Source organism: Lutjanus erythropterus, unplaced genomic scaffold (genome assembly GCF_056507025.1).
Source record: "Lutjanus erythropterus isolate fLutEry1 unplaced genomic scaffold, fLutEry1.hap2 Scaffold_155, whole genome shotgun sequence".
Lineage (NCBI taxonomy): Eukaryota > Metazoa > Chordata > Actinopteri > Lutjaniformes > Lutjanidae > Lutjanus > Lutjanus erythropterus.
In genome coordinates this window covers 269,929-295,038 of record NW_028146632.1, presented here as the reverse complement: position 1 = coordinate 295,038, position 25,110 = coordinate 269,929, and the positions used below count along the sequence as shown (strand labels likewise).

Below are 25,110 nucleotides of genomic sequence, written 5' to 3'. Positions count from 1 at the left end.
TGTTTTACACCATTAAGCGCAAGTAAACCTGCTAAAAATAGAAAAAATGGACTACTTTCCCAGTGCCAGTAGATAAGTTTGCCTTTCTGTTATTTTGTATTGTTTTATTTTCTCATCACAAACCTGCCAGAAAACAAGACTTTAAACTAATTATTCAACATAAATTAATTTAACTTACATTTTTAAGTTAAACCAGCTCAAATTTATTTACAGTGCAAATCAAAAGTTTTGTGTGCAAGCTGTTTAAAGTGAATTCTTAAGTAGAGTAAGTGAGTTGAAACTTAGTTGTAAATAATTCTGTTGATATATTGATCAGATGTAACCCCCCTGTTATTGGGTAATTGTATAAAGCCTCTAAGCTGAAATAACTTCATACCATCACCAGGTAAAAATCAAAAGTACCAGCTTTTGACAATAGGTCTTTAACATGGTCCTCTTACTTCTCATTGTCACTGTTCCAACCAGAAGCAGAAGGAAAGAAATCCTCAAACCAAACTTCATTTTGATCGCCAACTCTTCCAGCTACTTCAGACAAACTGATGCTGTAGAACGTGCAGACGCAGCTCTTCTGTGCAGCTGTGGTCCTGAGTCCTGCCTTTTAAAGAACACATTGGGTGTGACCATATTACGGGGCCGTTTTAAAACGTGTATTGTGAAAAACAGGATCAGCAAACAAAACCAGATTAGGTAAAAAAACAAACAGTGACTGCAGAATACACCACCATGTATTACAGAGGGATTAATGCATGCATGTATTGACTGGTTTTATATTGTGGAGAGAAATAACTGGATCATTGTTTGTTTGGTCAGTATATTCATGCACTATAGTCTAAACTCAAACCCAGACAATAAGAAAAATAAAGATGTTATAGGTGTTTTAGATTGAACACAGTCATGTGTAACGTGTGTGTGTGCCATGTGGTGACAAAATTGAGTCTTTACAAATTATTGTATAGTGTCAAATGAAGTGTTTCATGTTGCAAAGGCTCTGAGGTGTTCTACTACTTGTGTGTGGGGTTGTGTGAATTGTCTGTAGTGTTCTGACAAAATGAGCCCCGTTTTCAAAATCATGCTGAAGCAGACGGTAATGAAATTGTCCATTTGATCTGCCTGTAATGTCTCTGTGTTCCACCAGGGGGAGTTTTCTGGCACACCACAAACCAAATATGATATTCAACTTTACACAGATGAATCTTTAGAGAAGTTTACCACTTATGATCATCTTTATTGATTCACCAAAAGTGAAGTATGTTTACAGAGTTTCCTCCACCTTCTGTATCATAACTTGAACATTTGAAGCACAGTAGATTCATGTACTGAAAGAAAAAGTTATACAGTTTTACAAGCGTTTATTGATCAGGAAAAGAGGTTCAGGCATATTTAGGAAGGTGTCATGGTCCAAACCGTCCTCTTCAAGACTGAAAAAAAAAGCAAGGATCAGTCAGTAAGACTCTGTGTGTGGCATCTGTTAAAGCCATGGGAAATGTTTCAGGTCATGAAAATGTGAAAAAATGTTATTGTCACAAAGGACAAGGTGTATCTCCACACTCCAGCATATAGAAATTTAATTAAAGCGAGAAGAACATTGGTCACAATTAGCCTTCAGTAGCTTCACGGCCTCCTCCAGCTTTTGGATCACATCTTTGTTGCAATCTGAGGAAAAGTTCAGTCAGAAGAAAGAGACCACATTTCTGTCAAAGTACAACAGGTCATTTCATTTCAAATTAGAAACATCTTTAAAATGTTAGAATATTTCAGGAAATTAATGGCCATGTTTAATAGAAGGAGAGGGAGGTAACTGAAGTAACTGAGCCCTTTAAGTCCCACACCTTTTTCCTGTCGAGAACCATGGCCTCGGACTTGGAGGTGCTGATTCTCATCCCACTCGCCTGCAAACCACCCCAGTACAAGCGTAAGGTCCTGGTTCGAAGAAGCCAACAGGACAACATCATCTGCAAAAAGCAGAGATGAAATCCTGTGGTCCCCGAACCGGACTCCCTCCGGCCCCTGGCTGCGCCTAGAAATTCTGTCCAAAAAAATAATGAACAGAACTGGTGACAAAGGGCAGCCCTGCCGGAGTCCAACATGCACCGGGAACAGGTCTGACTTACTGCCGGCAATGCAAACCAAGCTCCTGCTCCGGTCATACAGAGACCGTACGGCCCTTAGCATAGGGCCCCGAACTCCATACTCCCGAAGCACCTCCTACAGAATGCCAGGAGGGACACGGTCGAATGCCTTCTCCAAGTCCACAAAACACATGTGGACTGGTTGGGCAAACTCCCATGAACCCTCAAGCACCCTGCGGAGGGTATAGAGCTGGTCCAGTGTTCCACGACCAGGACGAAAACCGCATTGTTCCTCCTGGATCCAAGGTTCGACTATTGGCCGAATTCTCCTCTCCAGTACCCTGGAATAGACTTTACCAGGGAGGCTGAGCAGTGTGATCCCCCTGTAGTTGGAGCACACCCTCCGGTCCCCCTTCTTGAATAGAGGGACCACCACCCTGGTCTGCCAGTCCAGAGGCACTGTCCCCAACTGCCACGCGACGTTGCGAGGCGTGTCAACCAAGACAGCCCTACAACATCCAAAGACTTGAGGTACTCAGGGTGGATCTCATCCACCCCCAGTGCCTTGCCACTGAGGAGCTTACGAACTACCTCAGTGACTTCAGCTTGGGTGATGAATGAGTCAACCTCTGGGTCCCCAGCCTCTGCTTCCTCTACGGAAGGCGTGTCAGTGGGATTGAGGAGATCCTCGAAGTATTCCTTCCACCGTCCGACAATATCCCCAGTCGAACTCAACAGCTCCCCACCACCACTGTAAACAGTGTTGGCAGGGTACTGCTTCCCCCCTCCTGAGGCGCCGGACAGTTTGCCAGAATCTCCTCGAGGCTGACCGGTAGTCCTCCTCCATGGCCTCCCCAAACTTTTCCCATACCCGAGTTTTTGCTTACACAACCACCCGGGCCGCAGCGCGCTTGGCCTGACGGTACCCGTCGGCTGCCTCAGGAGTCCCACGAGCCAACCAAGCTCAATAAGACTCCTTCTTCAGCCTGATGGCATCCCTTACCTCCGGTGTCCACCACTGGGTTCGGGGATTGCCGCCGCGACAGGCACCTTATGGCCACAGCTCCGAATGGCAGCATCAACAATGGAAGCAGAGAACATGGTCCATTCGGACTCGATGTCTCCAGCCTCCCTCGGGATCTGGTCAAAGCTCTCCCGGAGGTGAGAGTTGAAGACCCCTCTGACAGATGGTTCCACCAGACGGTCCCAACAGACCCTCACAGTACGTTTGGGCCTGCCAAGTCTGTCCAGCTTCCTCCCCTGCCAGCAGATCCAACTCACCACCAGGTGGTGATCAGTTGACAGCTCAGCCCCTCTCTTCACCCGAGTGTCCAAGACACATGGCCGGAGGTCAGTTGACACGACCACAAAGTCGATCATTGACCTCTGACCTAGGGCGTCCCCGTGCCACGTGCACTGGTGGACACCCTTATGCTTGAACATGGTGTTCGTTATGGACAAACTGTGACTAGCACAGAAGTCCAATAACAGAACACCACTCGGGTTCAGATCGGGGGGGCCGTTCCTCCCAATCACGCCCCTCCAGGTAACACTGTCGCCACCCATGTGAGCGTTGAAGTCCCCAGTAGAACAACGGAGTCCCCAGTCGGAGCACTTTCCAGCACCCCTCCCAAGGTCTCCAAGAATGGGTGATTTACAGGAAAGACAATAGTTATGTCCAACACCTCAGCCGAGAGCTAGCTAGTTCAGGCCACAGAATTACATCAACTGCACAATTTGTTGATTCATTCATGTAACCAGAGCCAGATAACCACAAGAAGCTTTGCTGGCCTGACAGCATGTGGGCCGTGGTGTTATGTTGGCTAACACTACACAAGTAACAGTATGACTGGTGCAGTCTGTATGGTGTGTTGTGGGGTTGTTGTAGACCACAGTTACTGGGTCTAGGTACTACTTATATGCTGGTACTTCTTGTGAAAGTACAGTAACACCTGAAAGTTTTTACAGGCCAGAAACATGTTGAAACAAATCAGGGATGACATGTTCAGATATTTCTGGTTACACTATCACTGTGTTTCTCTAATCCCTAGATTGTGTAATGTGTTGACCACAGCTTCCTTTTAGGGTTATGCAACCAAAAGCCTTGGTATTTGACTCAGCCACCAACCTGAAGTGTATTTGACTAATGAGTGTTGGTATTTGACTTGCTGACCTAGGAATGAGAGTCAACATACACTATCTCCAGAATCGCAGTACCTTCAAATAATTTGACCAAAAGATACATTTAAGGTCTGATTACTAGTTCTTTCTTACTGTCTTTTTCATCAAATAGAGAGTTTGCTAAGTTATGATGGAGATAGATCAATATAACAAGTTGGAACATGAATGAAGTTCCATACTTAGGTCATAATGTTACAACAGCTGAGCTATCTCCATCTGAGCTAAATCCACCCTTTGAGGAGGATCATTTAAAGAGAGTTAAATGAAAGCTCAGAAAAAAAGCTAATAAGTGATTTTGTTCTTCAAATTCTTCATTGAAGCTTACAGTTGTTAGCTTATATTGAACAAGTTAATTAACAATAAACTAACAATAGTGAGTAATTCATAGATTATAAATAGACAACTAGAATTCAGACACTAATGAATCATCATCATTCTGCCCCATCACTCAGTTAGAGTTAGGGTTTAGAGTTAGGGAGGGTCACTCACCGAAGTCATCCAAAAAATCTCTCAGATCGAGCTCTGTAAGACATAAGGAACACCATCAACATGATAGCAACAACCAGCAGCCATGCTCTGTAGTTTTCTGTGTTTTCCCCTTGTAGTGGAGACGTGTGTTCTGTGTTTGGGTGTTGCAGTGAGTCGTACGGTATATTTGCTGGTTCCTATGGCAGCGCTGACTGACACACTGAGCAGCGTTGAAGCATGAGTCATTACTGAAACTAGTGAGATGTTCTCCTCAACTCTTTTTTGCCCAGGAGGCCGAAAACACACAGCAGATTGCCCACGTTACACTGGTCAATATTGTGAAATACAAACACACCCATAAAAGCCTTACTTCAGGGACAGGGTAATCTTATATTAGTTTATGAAACATGCAATAACTGATTTTTTTCACCTGTTCACACCTGCTATTAACATGTTTCCTGAGTGATCCGATCACAAATGAACAGTTTGAAGTACAGGTGTGACCGCACCCAAGATCCTTTAAGATCCGATCATCCGGACCACATTCAGAGGTGGTCTGGGCCACATGAACACACTGGCAGATTTGCACCAACAAAGATTAATGTTTAAGCCTGATTAAATTGTGGTTTAACTTTAAATTATGTTGCACAAACTTTAAAACTAACTTAAAATGAAGAAAGAGTCCATTTAAAAATCTCGTCTAATCTCACTTTAGTACTTCCTCTATACCTAAATTAAAAATTTATTTCTGTCGCACCAAAACTCCAAAATAATTAACATAGCTGCCTTTTTGAGATGGATTGAGCAAAACAATCGCATTCCTCAAAAAAAGTCAAGGGACAGTTTTATGACGCATCTCATCTTACTTTCATTTCAGTTAATCCAATACAACAGCCTGCCAGTTACTGCCAGGCGTCTCTTTTTCCTTCTTGTTTCCTTTCTTTTACTTTTCTTCTATTATTTGGCCATATTGCTCCATTAATTCAGCCAACAAGAAGAAATTAGAGCTTCTCTGCCAAGCCATCATGAGTAAACTAACTAGGCTAACTCATTTTTAGGCAGCTAGCAAATAATGTAAAATTTTATTAACTCTGCGGCTAGCTAGGAAATGATGCAACATTTTGTTAAATTTTTAGGCAACTAGAAAAAAAATAGCTAATTTTGTTGACTTATTAGTTAACTTGCAAACAACAGTCATCATTTTGTTAACCTTTTAGCTAGCTAGCAAACAATGTAACACTCCGTTGACTTTAGTTTGCTTGAAAACATGGCAAAGTTTTGTTTGACTCGTTTGTTGCACTGCTTACATTGATGTCTCTGCTCAGCTGAGCAATTTTTCTGAGCCAATGCCATGGCACAGTGCAGGTCATTCAGAAGGGACTTCACATAGGCATCATAATCACACACAGTCACATCATGGAGTACATTCTTGAAGAAGAGGTCAACCGGCAGCCGAGGGACCCGGCCAAACATCAAATAGAAAGGCACGAACGCGGTGGTCTCATGAACAGTGCAGTTGTATACAAAGGTCATGGTCTGGACCATCTGCGGCCACTTCTGTTTGGAATGAGGGGGTAGAGACCTCAACATGTTGCCTAGGGTGCGGATAAATCTCTCAGTACCGCCATTCCCCATAGGATGGTAAGGTGAGGTGTGTGACTTGTCAACCCCTGACAGCATCAAAAGCTCAGCAATCAGTTCACTTTCAAAGTTTGCACCCTGGTCAGAGTGCAGGCGCTGAGGGAAGCCGTAAATGCAAAAAAAGTTGTCCCACAGTCTCTTGGCTACCTTCTTGGCAGTCTGGTCCTGACAGGGAAAAGCGTGTGCCAGCCTGGTAAAATGATCAGTGATCACCAGAACATCCGCAGACTTGTTATTACGGTCTTCAGCTGACCAAAAGTCAATGCGAGTTCCAGAGGGGCAGAGGTCTTAATGCTCTCCAGAGGGGCTCTGGCGGAGGGCTCCGGGGTCTTGCCGAGGACACACCTGTGGCAGCATTTTACATGATTGCGGACATCTCTCTCCATATTATACCAGAAGAACTGCTGGCGAGCCAGGGAAAGTGTGCGGAGCTGACCTTGGTGACCAGCATGGTCATGAACACCAGACAAGGCATCTGCCTTCAGGGACTCAGGTACAACAAACTGAAACCTCTTCTGTTTGGTCAAAGGGTCCTTTGTGACCCTATAGAGGATGCCGTTCAGGAGTGTTAGCTTATCCCACTGTTTAAGGACTCTCAGAGTTGGCTGACTTTCATTGCAGCGTTCACGTCTGGAGGGCCTCCGTCCCCTGTCAACATAGTGAGTAACCCTTGAGATGACAGGGTCCTGTTGCTGTTGTGACTGAAGGTCGTTGAGGGACAAGGAAGGCAACATGTCCTGGCCAAGAGGTTCCAAGGTTGTGAGATGGTCAACAAGAGAGGCCGCACGTTGCCTTGGAGCAGAGTCCCAGTCGTTCAGAGACGACAGAAGTGAGGAGACGTCGTCCTCAGACAGGGAACCATCAACGGCACCTGAGGGACTACCCAGAGACTGTGGCTGGCAGGTGAGGCGGAAGGTGTCCTGCACACATTCATCATTGACATCATGGGCCTGGTCAAGTAGCGCTGAGTAAGGTTCGCACAGCAACCGCTCCCTTAATGGCTTCACAAAGGGGTCCCTACTGAGAGCATCCGCCACCACATTCAGCCTGCCAGGGGATGTGTTTGATCTCAAATGAATACGTAGATAGTTTGGAGATCCAACGCTGCTCACAGGCATTGAGCTTTGGCTTGGTTAGGATATATGTGAGAGGATTGTTGTCTGACCAGACAGTTAACTAAACTTATCACAAACCGCCCACTTGAGGACCAGGAACTCAAGTCTGTGAGCAGGATTGTTGGCTTGGCTGCGAGTTAGCGATTTGCTCGCAAAAGCAATGGGTCTTGCTCTATCCTCACCATCAGGCACCTGGGACAAGACAGCACCCAGTCCGTCAAGGGAAGCATCGGTGGAGAGGATGAAAGGTCTATCAAAGTCTGGGTGTGCCAGCACCACACTGTTGAGGAGTGCATTTTTTAGATCTTCGAACGCTTTTTCACAGGCAGGAGTCCAATCTTGAGGAGTCAGTTCTCGGAAGGTGCCAGCTTGCCGCCGACCAGAGCAGCCTTTAGCTCTCCTCTTCTGCCCTTCCTGAAACCGGAGATGACCTTCACCTTTTCCTGGTCGACTGAGACATCACTGCTGTCCACCACATGGCCAAGAAATCTCACAGACCTGCGAAGGAAGTGGCATTTCTTCTGCACCAAGTTCAGGTTGTTGGCTCTAAGGCGTGAGAAGACCGTGTCCAGTCGTTTCAGGGCCTCCTCTTCAGAAGAAGCAAACACCAGTAAGTCATCTAGATAACAGAGGAGACTGGATAAGTTCAAGTCGCCAAAGACACTGATCATCATCCACATAAAGGATGCAGGGCTGTTGCATAGGCCATGAGGAAGTCTGTTGTACTCATACAGGCCTAAGGGTGTCGTAAAGGCCATGTACCGCCTGTCAGGCTCATGGAGGGGGATGTTGTAAAACCCCGATGTGAGATCCATGGTACTGAAAAAGGTGTTTCCGCCAAGGGCAGCAAGGCAGTCAGCCTGGTGGGGCAGTGGGTGGGCATCCTTGACAGTCTTGGCATTGAGCCAGCGAAAGTCAGTGCAGATCCTCAAGAGCCCTGACTTCTTCCAGACCAGGACCAGTGGGGAGGCATATTCACTGACTGACTTACTGATGATGCCCTTCAACTCCATGTCAGACAGCACTTCTCTCAATTTATGATAATGTACTGGAGGGACTCAGCGATAGGGCAGCCGGAAGGGCACAGGGGCACTGCTGGGCAACTTTCCCCAGACCAAATACTCTTGCTGTGGAGCAAGGGTGACAGCCTGCCGTAGTCTTACAGTGCCAACCTTGTCAGGCAGTACAGGACCAGACCAACAAGTTATGCAGCTGAGCAACTGAAGAAACTGCTCACAGTCTGGGTCAGAGGTGTTGGAACGGATGAGCTCCCAGTACTTGTCATCAGATTTCATCCTCTGTATCATGGGCCCGATAACATTGCTTCCAAGGATGAGTTCGTCAGTCTGCTCTGGAACAAGGACAGTCGGAACAATAAACTTGGATCCATAAATCTCAATGTCATGGTCATAGATACATTTGGGTTCTGTTGTAAGGCCACCGCAGCCAACTAGGACCACCTTATCGGGCACAGGCTGAGGACTCGGGAGAAGACCAGTGGCCCTAAACTTGGACTCTGCCTCCACACTGAGCGTGCACGATATGCTAGCTTTGCCTGTTAGCCTTGACATTATCAGATCATACATTTCAGAATGAGTGTCACATTTAACCCTATTCAAGTAACATTTCATCACGTCTTCCCATTCATGAACTGAGAATGTATCAGCATGGTCGCGCCTGAAGTAAGGTGGAGGTTTGCTGTCAGACTGCACAACGACCTTCAGCTGTGACAAACTAGCATTACTGGATGACTGATTGGTAGGAGATTGAGGTTGGACCGTACTGGACTGGTGCATGGTGCTGAGGTTGGCTGATATGTTTTCCCCAGTCTGTTTGGCCAGATCAGTAATCATGTCTCCAAGAGCTTCAACAGAGATGACTTGTGTAGGCTTAGGGATTGATTGGGTAAATGGCATAGAACTAGCAGAGGGGGCCAATGGTGGGTCAACAACTGACTGATCAACTGCTGGCCCCTCCCCACCCCAAAGGTGATATCACATCCACGACCCGCCATAGTATGGACTGCAAACGTGTCTCCCCCTGACATTACAAATACTGAGCAATATTAGCAGAGAGAAAACAAATTCCTCAAACCTGACCACACTGTGAACACTTGTGTACAATTCAATAGTGTGAACTTAGCATGACATAGTATTTACAAAGTGCATAAAAACCCCAAATAGCAACTAAAATTAAGTGTGCAACGAAGATGAAAGGGAAAATGTTGCAATACTGGCTTGAAATAAAGGAATACTTGATCAATAAAGATAAAAAGTCCATCAACACATATTCAGTTGGAATATCATGCCCTCTCAGACATATACAGTGTCTTTTAATATTTTTTATATGTCCCCTTTAAATGACCAAAGTGTCCCCTTTAATCAGATATTGACCAATAAAATAAAACAAAATGAGTCCTTTTTTTTCCAAAAAAAAAAGTAAATCAACCTTTCCTCAGTTCAATCATTAAGTCCTCTCTCTCTCATACAGCTTTTTTGTTGTTGTTTTTTTCTTTTTCTTTTTTTTTTTTTTTTTAATGACCAAAGTGTCCCCTTAATGCACCACACAATACTTCTTCAGACTACTCTTCTTAGCTATATTAGCTATATTACAGCCAATAATTAACTTCCTCTTACCCTTATTGAACATGAACAATATTATTTATGTTTATTATTTGTCATGAATGTGCTGCTGAGGATCCTGTTTGTCTTTTTTCTTTTTATAGCTTGTTTTTATTTTGTTTGTGTTACTTTAAAATGTTCAATAAACTTCAAACTCAACTCCACATTATATTTAACCAGGAATTTGTACAGATCAGTGAAGATCAGTAATTAAACTGTACTGGTTACTAGGGTTGGGCGATTGGAGGAATATATCATCAGATTGATTTTTTGGCTTTTGGATTTTTAGGGCAGTCAGCAGAGTGACAGCCTCTGCTCTGCACCGCTCTCTCACTGAGCTGACCATGAGTGAGCTAAGCTGGGTGAGGAGTGAGAGGAAAACAGCCTGCAGAGTCAGACTCTTTACACTGTTTTCCTGCAGTGAATTAAAGATTTATTTTGACCAAACCAGAATTGGTGATTGTTGGAAGACTGGACAAACTAACAAAGTTGGCTTTGATGCGTTTTACATGTTTTTCTGTCCAGTTTGAATTAAGTGTGTTTTCCGAGGAGTCAACAGGCCAATTAAGGTCATCTTAGTTTGGTAAATGAGAGAAACTTGAATTCAGAAGGTGAACGGTTGAATTTATCAGTTTAAAATGTACGTGGTAACAAAGTGTCCAGTATCCTGGTTATGATCGTGTTTTTGGAGGGTCCTGGTTATGTTTTGTGCCTGTAAACATCATATAATGCTAGCTGGAGTACTTGGATAGAAACCTGGATTACTGTGACAGGTAAAAAACACCTAGTCCAGTTTTCTGAACATTCTGAGCAACCCTTATATCAAACAGACTTCTCTTATTTAACTATATACTAATGCTGCCATCATACTCCACCATCTTATTACATCTTATGATCTCATCATGTTCAAATCTCTTTTCCACAGGCAACAAAATCTTGATGAACAAGATCTTTTCCAGTCTCTTTGCACACGACTAGTTGTTTCCACATTTGGCACAGTACAACAACAGTGTTGTACAATCTCCCAAACAATGGAAGTGAATGGTGGCTGGCTGGTGTAATCCAAGTCTCCTAAATCCCCGACATGTCAAGCTGACTTGAAAGACGTCATCTACACCATGTGTTTAGCCTGAATCTTCACTGTATCCTTAGCTTGGAGCCACGATCATGTGCACACACACACTGTCTGAACTTGGTGTGTGTGTTGTGACAGTTTGCAAACTGTGGAAAAAATTCTTCGTCTAAATAGTGAGAGTTGCTAGTTCTCTGAAGAATTACCAAGACGGTGTGATGAATCAGATCTCTTTACTTCATGCAGCATGGAGAGAAGACTTTAGCACAGTGTTCTCTGAAGGTCTTACAAAGGGTCTTGCCTTATATACAAAACAACAGTTGCTGATTCTGTAACAGTGTCGATTCAATCATTCCTTTTACAATGTGTAGGCACACTAGTCTTCCTGAGTATACTGTTCTACTGATTTGATTAATTGATTTTTCACTCGGGCTTACAGTCACCTTCCTACTTCACCACTTAAATACAGAGACTCACAAAATTAGTACATTGATTATTCATCAAATTTGTTCATCTTCCACATTCCCCCCTTTTGACACAAAGTGTCAACACACTATATTTGGAATTTCACATCATAATTTCTTAATTAGTACAGTTTCTCCAGCTTTGACAGTGATATTAGTGGAACTAGAATCAGATTTATATTCTCTTAGACTAGCCACAGGGGTTGGACAACGTGACATTCCCATAAACTGACCTGTACCATTTGAACATAAACAGATAGGGTGTGAAATGGTTGTGCTTTTGGTAGGGATTTCTGTAGGTTCAGCATAAGTAGAATTTAAAGGAAATGGCTCTGGGACCATGTGGTCACAAAACCAATTTACACAAGACAAATAAACATTTGTCTGGTGTGTTGTGTGACCATATGTTGTTTTTCTTGCATTATACCATGTACGGTGAGAACCCTTACACCACTCACGTGTATTACTATCCGTACGTGGATGGCCAGCAAAATACTGAACTAATGTGACAACTGGGTCTAAGCATGGACAATGTCTTACTTCAAAACGGTGGTGTTAGGGCCATACAGTTTTTGTTTTATCCAAGTAATGAAGGAATACCAACTATTTTTTTTCCCAAAAGAGTCGTCAAGCGTTTTGTCTGCATCAAATTCCCAAGGCTTCCATTCATTTTGTTCAAACAACTGTCTTTTTTTCCTTATTAACAGCTTGGTTGTGGCTGCTGTGGTGGCATCTTTTCTTGGGGTCTTTTGACTCTGTATAAGTGGCATGCCAATGCCACTTCTGATGTTATCTTCTTCTGGGGTTTTTCCACCCTGCGTTGGTGGCATGCCAATGCCACTTCTCCCCTCTGTGTCTTCTTTCGCCCTCGGTGAGTCCATATGTTGACAGCTGTTGGTTCTGTAGGCACTGTCATCTTGTTGCTGACCTGATGGCCAGTATTGAACTCCAACAACTGTGTTGATCAATCCAATGATGAAGATGGTAATCACGATTTTGCAACAGAATTTCCCAGCCAGTTTCCTGCCTTAGGTCGTCTGTCTTTTAGAAGAAGCATCACTGGGGAAAGTTTTGCACTGGGATGCATGGATCCACGTGTCCCTCTCAGCTATGCGGATGGCAGTTGGAGTCGTCAACAGCACCTGGTATGGTCCCATCCACCATGGATGATGCCAGTGCTTCCTTCTGAGGTCCTTGACCACTACCCAGTCGCCGGGCTGGATGGTGTGGAGCTGTGCTGACGCAGGTTCAGGAAAGGCAGCTTTTACCTTAGGGAAGATAAGCTTCAAAGCATGGTTAAGTGCACAACAATATCTTAACATGTCATCATCCATCCCTGTCAGAGTTAACCTATTTTGAGGAAAAGGGGTGTTAATCATCCGCATGGAGCGCCCAGTAATTATCTCATAAGGAGAAAGTCCAGTTGTCTTATGTGGGCGACCTTTCATAAACATCAGTGCAAGGGGCAAAACCTCAACCCATGTCAGTTTTGTTTCAGCCATTAACTTTGTTAGTTTGGTCTTCAAGGTCTGGTTAGCCCTTTCCACTGCCCCTCCACTTGCTGGGTGGTAGGCACAGTGTGTTTTTAGGTTTATCTGCAGGCTTTCTGAAAGGTTTTGAATTACATTATTTACAAAATGAGAACCATTATCACTAGTCAATTTGGATGGGAGTCCCCATCGCGGAATTACTTCTCTCAACAATGCTTTTGCTACGGAGACAGGTGGGAAACATTCAATCCATTTTGAGAACATATCAATAATCACAAGGCAATACTTATAACCCCTACATGGAGTAAGTTCAATGAAGTCCATCATTAAATGTTCAAAAGGACCCTCGGGTTTTGGATGGGCAGACAAAGGCATTGGTACACTTTTGCCCATATTATTTGTAGCACAAATTACACACTTTTTACAAAAACTTTCAACAAAGGTTGAAAACCCTGGTGCATACCATAATCTATTTACAATGTCCAACATTCCTCCTTTTGACACATGATCAGGGCCATGAGTTAGTTTTGCCAAAAAGGGGAATATGGCTTTTGGAAGTACTGGGAGACCGTTTGGGTTTACCCAGACACCAGATGAGAGTTTAGTACACCCTTTTTTCTGCCAAAAAGTTATTTCTCCAACATCAGCTCCTGTTTGAAGCAAGGAGACATCATTAATGGAAAAAACATCATCTTGGACAGAGAGGGGCATCTGCAAAATGGGGGAGACAGGAGAAAGAGCAGCTGCCTTTGCAGCAGCATCAGCGCTCGCATTTCCACGTGACACTGGATCAGCGGAACCTGTATGAGCCTGACATTTGCATACTGTGACAGAGGCAGGTAGAAGTAATGCAGACAAGAGGTTAATGACAAGAGTTCTGTGAGCAATAGGTTTGCCAGTGGAAGTGAGGAAACCACGGTTTTTCCACAAGGCGTGGAAGTTAAGACACACATTAAACGCATACTGAGAATCTGTGTACACTGTGATGTCTTGTCCCGTTCCTAGAATGAAAGCACGGGTTAGTGCAAATAATTCAGCGGCCTGAGCGGATAGGTTATTTGGAAGTTTTGCACTTTCAATTATCTCATGTTCAGAACAAATAGCATAGGAAACACAAGGAGAACCATTAGAAGGATGTCTCATGGCCGAACCATCTACAAAAAACATAATGTTAGGGTTAGAAAGGGGAGTGTCAAATAATGCATCATGTGGTTTAGACACAGTATCAACCACCTCTAGACGGGAATGTGGTTCGCCATCTTCAGCTGTAGGGAGCAGAGTTGAAGGGTTAAGGACAGTACAGCGCTTCAGGGTGACATGGGACATGGTTAGTAAGACATTTTGCCAGTGCAACAGTCTTGCTGGTGTTAGGTGAGCAGTTTTTGCTTGAAGGATGAGAGAATGGACAGCATGAGGGACATGTACAGTTAGAGGACACATAGCTACAATATCAGTTGTTGCTAAAACTGCTTCGGTAGCGGCTGCTACAGCTCTTAAACATGCTACCATAGCTCTCTCTGTGGTGGAAAGTCGTTTGGAATAGTACCCATTGGACGCTGTTTGTCACCATGGGACTGGGTGAGAACTGCTGACATAAACCCATCACGTTCTGAAACAAAGAGATTAAAAGGTTTGTTTGAGTCTGGGAGTCCTAAGCAAGGGGAACTAGATAAGGCTTGCTTTAAGTCAGTGAAAGCAGTTTCTGCCTCAGGAGTCCAAGTCAAAAAGTCAGTCATGGCCAGATGTTTTCCCCCATGTGTGATGTTATACAGGGGTTGGGAGATCTCCGCAAAGTTATGAATCCATGGACGGCAATAGCCTACTAAACCTAAAAAGGACATCATTGATTTTTTAGTTCGTGGTTTTGGAACATTAAGGATTGCCTGTATGCAGTCCAGACCTAATTTTCGACCCTCCGGAGTGATAATATGACCAAGGTAACGCACTGTTGAAATTAGCTCCAACTTGTCTTTTGAAACCTTATGACCATTTTCTGCCAGAAAACAAAGAAGAGACACTGTGTCTGTTTGGCAAACCTCTTGTGTATGGGAACAGACTAACAGGTCATCAACATATTGGACAAGTTTACTACCACCTGGTGGTTGCCAGTGTGACAGGTTTTCGGCCACAGCCGCAGCAAATAGAGTGGGGCTGGAGGCGAAACCCTGTGGCATCCTTGTCCAAGTGTACCTTTTACCATTGAAAGTGAAAGCAAACCAGAACTGTGAATCAGGATGAACAGGAATGCTGAAATATGCATTTGCTAAATCAATTACAGAGAACCAACAGAAATCTGATGGAACTTGTGGCATTAGTGTTACAACATTTGGTACAGTAGGGGCTGGATGTTGAACTGCTTCATTTATTGCCCTGAGATCTTGTACCGGTCTCCAGCTCCCATTTGGTTTCTTTACAGGCTAAATGGGGGAGTTGCATGGTGAATTAGGGCATTCAACAATGGCACCTTGATCAATGAGAGACTGAATGACAGGAGCAATGCCCTCAACAGCTTCAGGATGTGGAAAAAATTCTTCGTCTAAATAGTGAGAGCTGCTAGTTCTCTGAAGAATTACCAAGACGGTGTGATGAATCAGATCTCTTTACTTCATGCAGCATGGAGAGAAGACTCTAGCATAGTGTTCTCTGAAGGTCTTACAAAGGGTCTTGCCTTATATACAAAACAACAGTTGCTGATTCTGTAACAGTGTCGATTCAATCATTCCTTTTACAATGTGTAGGCACACAAGTCTTCCTGAGTATACTGTTCTACTGATTTGATTGATTGATTTTTCACTCGGGCTTACAGTCACCTTCCTACTTCACCACTTAAATACAGAGACTCACAAAATTAGTACATTGATTATTCATCAAATTTGTTCATCTTCCACAAAACAGCATGTTGGGGCTTTAGGAGACTTGGATAACACCAGACGAACAGAATGGAGGCTTTTGTTTTCAGTTCTTTTGTCCATTGGAACACTGGTCACCATTCACTTCCATTGTCTGGGAGATTGTACAACACTGTTTTCCTGTGAAACTCCAGCAGTGTTTTGTGGACTAACAAAATAACCCTGATCTTCAATCAACACAAGAGTGAGTAGATGATGACTGAATTTTCATTTTAGGGTGAACTATCCCTTTAACGTGTGATTTGAATAAGTCTATATGTATAATTTATTTGTACTTATGGCACTTTCATATGTTGTTATCGCCAAAAAACAGGATGAGACTGAAAACCAGGATACTAGTGAGCATGTTGACTCATCAGCATTTCTAAGGATTCCCAAAAGAACTTCACACCCTGATATGATTGGTCGGCCTGTTTTACCCAACTCATCGAACAAAAAAGAACCACACAGCCTGCATCTACTCTGCCCACAGCAGCCCAGCCAGTATACACACTGACACACACACACACAGGACACACACAGTCCTGAGGACACATTGCCTGCATGTTTAATATGTTCCCTTCTCCAACACACCTGATTCAAATTACCTTGAGTCTCACAGTGTGTATTTGAATCAGGTGTGTGTGTGAGTGCAAGGTGAGAAACCACAGAGGGCTTCTACTTCTTCTGACTGAAGCAGTAAGAAGGGCTGCATGTATGAGGCAGGGGGTGAAGGAGAATGAGGTGGATGAGGAGGTGGAAGATGAAGATGTGGATGATGATTAGGTGAAAGATAATGATGAGGAGGATGACGAGGAGGTGGAAGATGAAGAGATAGACGATGATGAGATGGAGGATGTGGCAGATGATATGGAAGAAGATGAAGAGGATGATGTGGAAGATGAGGAGGAGGATGTGGAAGATGATGAAGAGAAAGACAATGACGTGGAGGATGAAGAAGTGAATGATGATGAGGTGGAGGATGATGAGGAGGATGATGATGAGGAGGAGGTGGGGGATGATGATGAAGATGATAAGGGGAATGATGATGTGGAGGTTGTTGCTATTTTTGTTCTTGCTGTTCCTGTTGTTGTTATTGTTGTTGTTGTTGTTGTTACTGATGCACTCCAGACTGTTCTGTCAGAGCTGAGTTGGCACCACCTACTTTTCAAGTTTTCAACTGCACACACAGTTGCAGAGGAGGAGGAAGAGGAGGAGGAAGAACTGGATGAGGAGGAGGCAAGTTAAACGTTTTCTTCAGATTTAGTTTCACACTTTCCTCCCTCCTGCAGTGACTCTGTGTTCCACCAGGGGGAGGCATCACCTCAGTTTAGATGTTTCTGCCTTTATTGCAGCACATTAACCTGCCCTTTAAATCATACTTTTGGTGAAATATTATTATTTTGACCACATTGCATGAAAACAATAAAATAATTTTCTAACTAAATGTATCTTGACAGTGTCTTCAACAGGACAGACACTCAATACAGCTGCTGATTTGAAATGAATTAGACAGGAGGTCACCGTGTTTCATCCAATAACAAAGAGCTGAGTCAGGAGGACCACAGGATGAAAGAGCTGGAGCTCAATGATAACCTCCATAACCTCATAACTTTTAGTGTTCAAACAGACAAATGTCTCAACAGCTTCTTCTGTCTTTATCCAAGTCAATTCTGATGAGGACAGAATAAGTTGTCAAAATGTTTGTTTGTTCACTAAAAGCTGCAAGTTATGATTGTACACCAACATTTCTCTTTCTATTCACAACACAAAGCACAAAAACACAAAGTGTTCTTTTTTTATATTCAACTTTTCATTCCAAACTGTGAGGTACAGCTGTCCTCTGTAAGGATAATACACATCAGTGTAACCTGAAGTAGAAATGAACATTTACAGACATTGCAGGGAAGTATTGTCATGATTATTATATAATTGTAAGCATATTTATATGTAGATCACTGCAAAAAGTAATCATGTACATCTGATGATCAGCTTTTTTTTTTTAACAGTTATTGTCCACATTTCAGTCATATAAATAAGAGTCAAAGAATATCAACATGTAAACAACAAATGTCATGTAATAAGTAGCTCAAACAGGGTGATTCTCAGTCAGGACCACAGAATAATAAACTCAAAGCTTTTAGTCTTCAGTTCAAACAGACAAATGTCTCATCAGCTTCTTCTGTCTTTATCCAAGTCAACTCTGATGAAGACAGAATAAGTTGCAGAAATGTTTGTCTGTTTGAACACTAAAAGATGCAAGTTTATGATTGTCAGACAGCATTTATCCTTGTATTATCAAGACTGACAGGGATGACCAAGACTGTATGTGTAAATAATTTATATTGCTGATGTCATTTTTGTCAGTGGTGTTTTTTGTGTGTTTTTTTTTTTTTTAGATTAATCTTTGACCCCTGTAATGATAATATACATTAGTGAAGCCTGAAGTGGTCATGAAAATGTACCAACACTGCAGGAAAGAACTTCATATAAAAGTACATATTTATATGTATATACATCCTCAAAAAGAACACACAACATGAATGTTACCATCTAGTGTCATAAAAAATTATAACATGACATAAAATGAACAGCCTAAAGACTACCACTGAGATGGTATTTACCAAATAAAATCATTCATTTGACCATTACACCAACAGGATTAAAATACTCAGTGAAATTATGTACATTTATTCCATTTCCAGTGAATTATGGGAAAGGTAATTTATTTGAACTCACATTAGACAGCTATTGTTTTCATAACAGCTGAATTTGTGGTGAAATTATGTACACTATAAGAAACTACTCAGATTTACCAAGTCTCACTACTCTAAGCTTGAAATCATAAGAATTTTCAACAAACTAGGGATCTGTTCACTGTACATAGTTTGTCCTATTAATTTATCTGTATATGTATTTTTATATGCATGTAGCATCATGGCACTCAAACACTTGTGTTGTAGAATATCAATCTCTCTTGATAGCTTATGTAACCTCTGAAACAGGACTTATAAACATATTCTGAATTTGAGAAGATATTCATCTTCAATTTAAAACACATAATGTGTACAATGTGCCTGACTTATCACACTCTATCTTCCTCTCTCACTTAACTTTATAAATAAGACTGAATGCAAACCATCAAAATGAAACAGACAACCAACAATTAGGAAACAATTACTTTTACTTTAGAACATTAATAAAACAAATCCAACATAACAATTAAAAGGAACATGAACAAACAAAATATAAGAACAAAAATATATATTTTTAAAAATCATTTGTCCTCCTCCTTCTCCTCCTCCTCCTCCATCTGATAAGCAACATCTGTCACATCTGCAATACAATAAATGAATTTATAAACACATGAAATTATTACACTTACTTTTTTCATGACACTACATACTTCATCATGCAATCTAAAACATATATTGATAATAGCAATATATACCTGTCAATTCACAAAATCAAAATACTAAATTGTGGCCAAAGTTTTGGACATATTTGGTTGGGTTTATGTTGCAGTTTCATAACTAATAAATGTTTATCCTGCCTTTTCAGAAATGTTTGTAATAATATTGATTTTAATTTGTTCTGAAAACATAGCTAAGCTACCTTTGAATAAAATAATAACACAATTAGGATTAACAATGAACAAAATAATTATTGAAGCTTCTCTGTCATTATACATTATACTGAAAAGCAACAGATGAGGATCCTAAAGTCACCAAGTACTTTAAAGACAATCAAATTGCTAAAAACAAAACTTCCTTATACTCCAATGCACAGAGCAGGTGACATAGTCATGACTCATGACCATTACTGGATGACTCTGCAAAATTTCCAATTTCACATTTAAATAACAATACCATAACATTATTATCATATGTTTCACAACACCCAAACCACAACTAAACAAAAACACTTACCATCTTTGAAAAACTCAACTGTAGCTTCTGCAACCTCCAGCTTCTCCTTCAATTGCGCATTCTCCCTGCGCAACTTCTCCACCTCCCTGCTCAGGGTGGACGCCCTCTGATCAGCCGCCCGCAGCAATCTTGTCTTACGCACAATAATGTCCATAAGACTGGCATGGACCTCCCTGGCATGCTTATATAGTTCCTGGCGGGTCACACCAGGATCCATACATTCATACTGCAAATACAAAACAAGAAACATGCATATCAATCATAAAACAACATGACTACACATTTTCAAAGATGATTCATGAGACATTGGAGAAAACATATCAAAAAACCTATTATTAGGTTTAAAAATGGCATTTTTTTCAATTGTAAATGTTACAAGCTAGTCACAATACAGATAATAGTTCATACAGATATGATGATGTAAAAGTCAGACTGTTAACAAACCCCTTGGTAGTCATTTCTTCATATATAGGTTAAAGTGCTAATTGTTGGTGAATGAATAATTAATAGTTTCATTAATGTATTATTCCTCTCAGTATACATGGTTTCTAAAATGAAGAAGCCATGTATCCTACTTGATTTTTCCTTTTAACAGGTAGTGATTGAAACAAATCTCAAATGTAAAGGTACAACACAAATCTACTACATATTTTAATTCAACCTATATTACACTGACATTTATTCTCTTACCTTCTGTAATATCAGTTTTAACTGAATTACAGACTATATAATCCAGACACAAAATGCATTATTGACATGAGAACTCTGTTTGGCCACAAGCATACTAAGTGTGCGTACAGCAAATTCAGAGACATGTTTCTACATACATTTCACATTACTAAAAATTATCAAACTGTTTTTCACTAGTTTTGATTTCAGGCTATTTTGCTCATGTCTGAAATTATACTTTCATGAAGCACTAAACCTATACTTGGCATAACTTGAAAGCAAACACTATAGAAAAAAGATGAATTGCTTGTGTACACTGACATACAAACACAAATACACACACGGACAGAAGACACTGGTCGCGTTTAAATTTGTGTTAAAGAAACACAAATATAAACGCGACCCGCCTGTTAATTCAAAAGGAGAACCACACTAGGCTTTGCTTACGTTTACCATTAAACACATACTTAACAAAACACAAACGTCTACAATGACAAACAGAACTTACAGTAACGAGTTGAAGGTCCTTTCTAATGCGCTGGACCTCGTCATCATTGATACTTGAAAATTTAGCTGGTGAAGTTGCCATATTCTGAAAAACATATTACACTCATTATTATTAAATGAAGCATAAACAACAGTCAGACCAGTTCAATATTTCATATACCATTAAAACACAAATAAATAAATAAAACGGAAACAACAAACATGTTGAAACATTAACGGTTCACCTTACCTGCCAGTTAGAATGGTGGTTACCGCGTAAAAAACGGAAAGCGGGCGGGCAGAATTTATAGTCCGAGTATACCGTGGCTAATTAGTTAATAGGGACAGTAACTGTACCTCTGAGTATGGTCCAATCATATCATTAATGCACACATAGATATATTACTACATTGTAAATGTTATTTCATTATAAACATGACATATTATAACATTATATATATGACATTATAAATGTGGTAATAATAATGATAATGATAATAGTAATAATAACAATAATAACAATAATAATAATAATAATAATGATCTAAGATTATATTACTTTAGTTGACCTGCATTCATTTATATTAGTTACATTATTTTACTGCCAACTGTCAAGTCTTATCTCTCATTATCACTAATAAAAGACGTTAATTAATTAATTAATACTTACATCCAACAGAGAAGAGCACGGACTATTGTTCCTCACTTAAAGCTGCACTTATATTACTCTGTAAACTTTAGTATAACACAGATTGCAAGATGTCCATTAACCATTTATTGCAGAAATAATTCACAGTAATTGTATGGTAACAGTATTGAAACAATGCCTGTACTCTTCCACCATAAAGAAAATAACACTGAATAATTTACATGAAAACCAAGAATGGACTGTATTTGTCTACTACTATCAATAGAAAAACCCTGATGTTTTTTATGTTGGTTAGGCACATCCTTGGAGACACAAACTCTGACAGTGAGCCACAGGGAACAAGCATTCTTTTCTGCCTGTAGGTCCACCTGATCTTTTAGTGTAAAAATGCTTGTACCCCTTGTAAAACATCCCCCCTATGATACACAAAAAATATCTACAAACTTTTTTCAAGACAACCTAAGCTATCACAATATGTAAGCTGCAGTGATGTCACATAAATGTACAAATAGCTATTTGACCATAAAAACAAAAGAACAAAAAAACAGGTGGAAATTTAATATCACTTAATTTTACTGAAAAAACACACAAAGAAAGTACTGGAACAAGATTTTTGACATTAGAATATTGTTCTGTCTGGTCCTAGTAATTAGAAGAATTATGGGATGGGCTGTTGTGCTGCAGCAGCAGTGTCAGGCTCTTCACCACTGTAAAACAAATAAAATAAAGAAAGAAACATGAGATCGTATACACAAAATCAGTATTCACTTCTCATATCAATGAAACCTGCAGACCTATTCTACACACTCTGTATGCTGTGTGCTGTATGCAAAGAGCTTATTGATAAAGTAAAACATCTTGTGTTCATACAGTTACTCTGAGAACCACTCTCCCATCCACCAAAATATCCTGTGTTCACACATTTACTTTCCCTGAAAACAACTGAACAACTGTGATACCCACTTAATGTGTGATAGTGATGTGATGTGTATTAGTTATTGCATATATTTGGAGATTAGGTCTGCACTTTATTTTGTTTGGAAAATACTATGTTTTTGTGAAAAAGTAACCTGATTTTAAGTCAGGCAATAACTTGCAGTGGCAGTTTTATGACAGTAGGTGGCAGTATGAGACCGTTGTTTACACCAGAGTCTATGACCATGACCGTAGCTCTGCTGGTTTCCCCTTGTCAGTGCCCGATCCGTACCCGGAACACGATCCGTCCCCGCGCATGCACAGAAGCGGCACCGTTTCCACGCATGCGTAGGGACGGACATGTTTTACGACACTCTGAAAAATGGCTGATATTTCTCATTTACATGTATAAAATACATTTTACATTATAAACTCTTCAAAAACAGTTTTTGCAATTTGTAACAGAACAATAACAGGATTTATTTTTTTTTAATTCACTTAATAAAGTCAATTTAACTTATAAAATAAAATAATAAATAATAGTAGGGGTTGATAATTCAGCTAAGGAGCTTTAAGCGTAACAACATTACACAGGATTATAACTTAAAGAGCAAGAGACTTTGACATGGTTTCATATAAATCACATAGACATTGATTTACTTCTGAAATTATATTTAAGGATGATAAATAATTTTTTATTTCATTTTTAAAACAGACTGTGGAGGGTTTGCTGTTTTTCCATTTATTTTTATGTATATGATATTTCCCCACAATGAAAATGATGTTCACCATTTTAGATATATTCTTTGACAGACCATCCATATAAACCTATAAATCTATAAACACCTTTCCAGAAAAGTTGTGTGGTCGAACAAGAAAAGAACAAGCGTTCAATCGTTTCGTGTTCTGTCATACAAAATACAGAGGGATTTGCTTCGAAATTCAACTTTTTCCTTAAAGTTTCAGCAGCAGGACAGATATTGTTTATTGTTTTTGCCCTCATAAAGTTTGTCCAAGTAGCGTTACCGTACGTAGGTGTCCAGCCGTAAATCGGGGAAGGGGGAAAATGCTGGCGCATGCGCAGAAGCGTCTGGAACGGATCGTGTTCCGGGTACGGATCGGGCACTGGCACCCCTCATAACTACAGAGGATTCAGTAGCGTAAAGCCACGTCTCCCTGCCTCACCATTATTTCCTGTACTCCAGGTTAGTAATGTGTCTAAACCTTACATAAAGTGCTGTAGCTTGTTAGAAAATGTCGATGTACAATGATAACTTCAAGTAGAAGAATTAAATGACCGGTGAAATTGGTTGATTTAATTTTGGTGAAGAGACTGACTGCCATGAGTAGCCGTAATGGCGGTGCACTCACTCGTTCGTTTCGTTAGCTTGTGCCACACGTCTCAATTTTGTATGCTATTTTTTTATGTATTGAACTGGCTCCGTGTATATTATTTGACATGTTTAACCCTCTTATTACGACCGCTGTCTCCGGAGACAGAAAGTGACATGCAAAATTGAAATTACCACCATTTGCGCTATCGACGAAATTAGCTAGTGGCAAAGTTCACTGGTGGGGGAGAGGTGGAAGTGAGCAGAGCGGATGGACAGCAGCGGATAATTGACAAACGGACTTGTGTAGCCATTTAACGGTATTTAACAGCGTTTTAGTGGTGTTTTCTTTGTAAATAATATTGTAGTTTTGTAAATAATAGTATAAGTATTGTTTCTGAGAATTTTGGAGTGTGTTTTTGCCGAATTTTCATTGTATTTTTGCCATTATTCCTTTTTTTTTTTTGGACAGCGTTCCTGTTACCATAGTTCATGTTCGTGTTTTCATTGATTTTCTTGATAGTAATTTTGAAAATACTGGTGGAAGAAATTTTGAGGAGATCAACCAGGGAGAGTAAAGTCCCACCAAGATTTCTGGAGGAGAGTGGGCAGCAGGATGAACAGGAGGAGACAGTGTCACCATCTCAATCACAGTAAGTAATACAGTTTGTGTACACTGAATATTTACTCCCAGCTTTATTACAATGTTTTTCAATATCTAGTGTAATTTTTCATATTGGCTTTGTCTCAAATTGCTTTACTATTGCTTAGTTTTTTACTTCACTTTGTTTTACTTTACCTGTCATATTTATTACTTTTCCTATTCTTATACTGTTGAACATTTTTTTCTTTAGGATAAATCTTATCTAATCTTATGATATATCTTTATATTTTTAGAAATTCTTCTGATGAAGAGCCATCCACTAGCACCAGCACTGGTACAAGGTGGGGACAGAGTGGGAAGCAGTAGAGGTGCTGATGCTGCTGGTGATGCCCCTCGTAACTGGTGACCGCATCGTCAAGAGCCCTGGAAAACGGAGGAAGACCCAAACATTATCAACCCTCACCCACCCAGATTCATCCCTAAGCATAGCCCTGGTGCCCAACCCCCTCGCACCACTG

The 25,110-nt window shown here is 41.0% G+C and overlaps 1 protein-coding gene and 1 long non-coding RNA gene across 2 annotated transcripts in view; one reads left to right on the top strand and one right to left on the bottom strand.

Annotated features, from left to right (window-relative positions):
* LOC146304304 (uncharacterized) overlaps positions 1 to 25,110 on the top strand; it is a 439,321-nt gene that overhangs the window by 159,980 nt on the left and 254,231 nt on the right. The gene's annotated exons all lie outside the window — the stretch shown is intronic.
* On the bottom strand, positions 1,201 to 4,862 carry LOC146304310 (uncharacterized). The gene is made up of 2 exons (XM_084714198.1): positions 1,525 to 4,862; positions 1,201 to 1,418 (listed from the first exon to the last, which is right to left on the bottom strand). The coding sequence occupies exon 1, from the start codon at positions 3,633 to 3,635 to the stop codon at positions 3,069 to 3,071; it is 567 nt and encodes a 188-aa protein (XP_084570324.1). The 5' UTR covers positions 3,636 to 4,862; the 3' UTR covers positions 1,201 to 1,418; positions 1,525 to 3,068.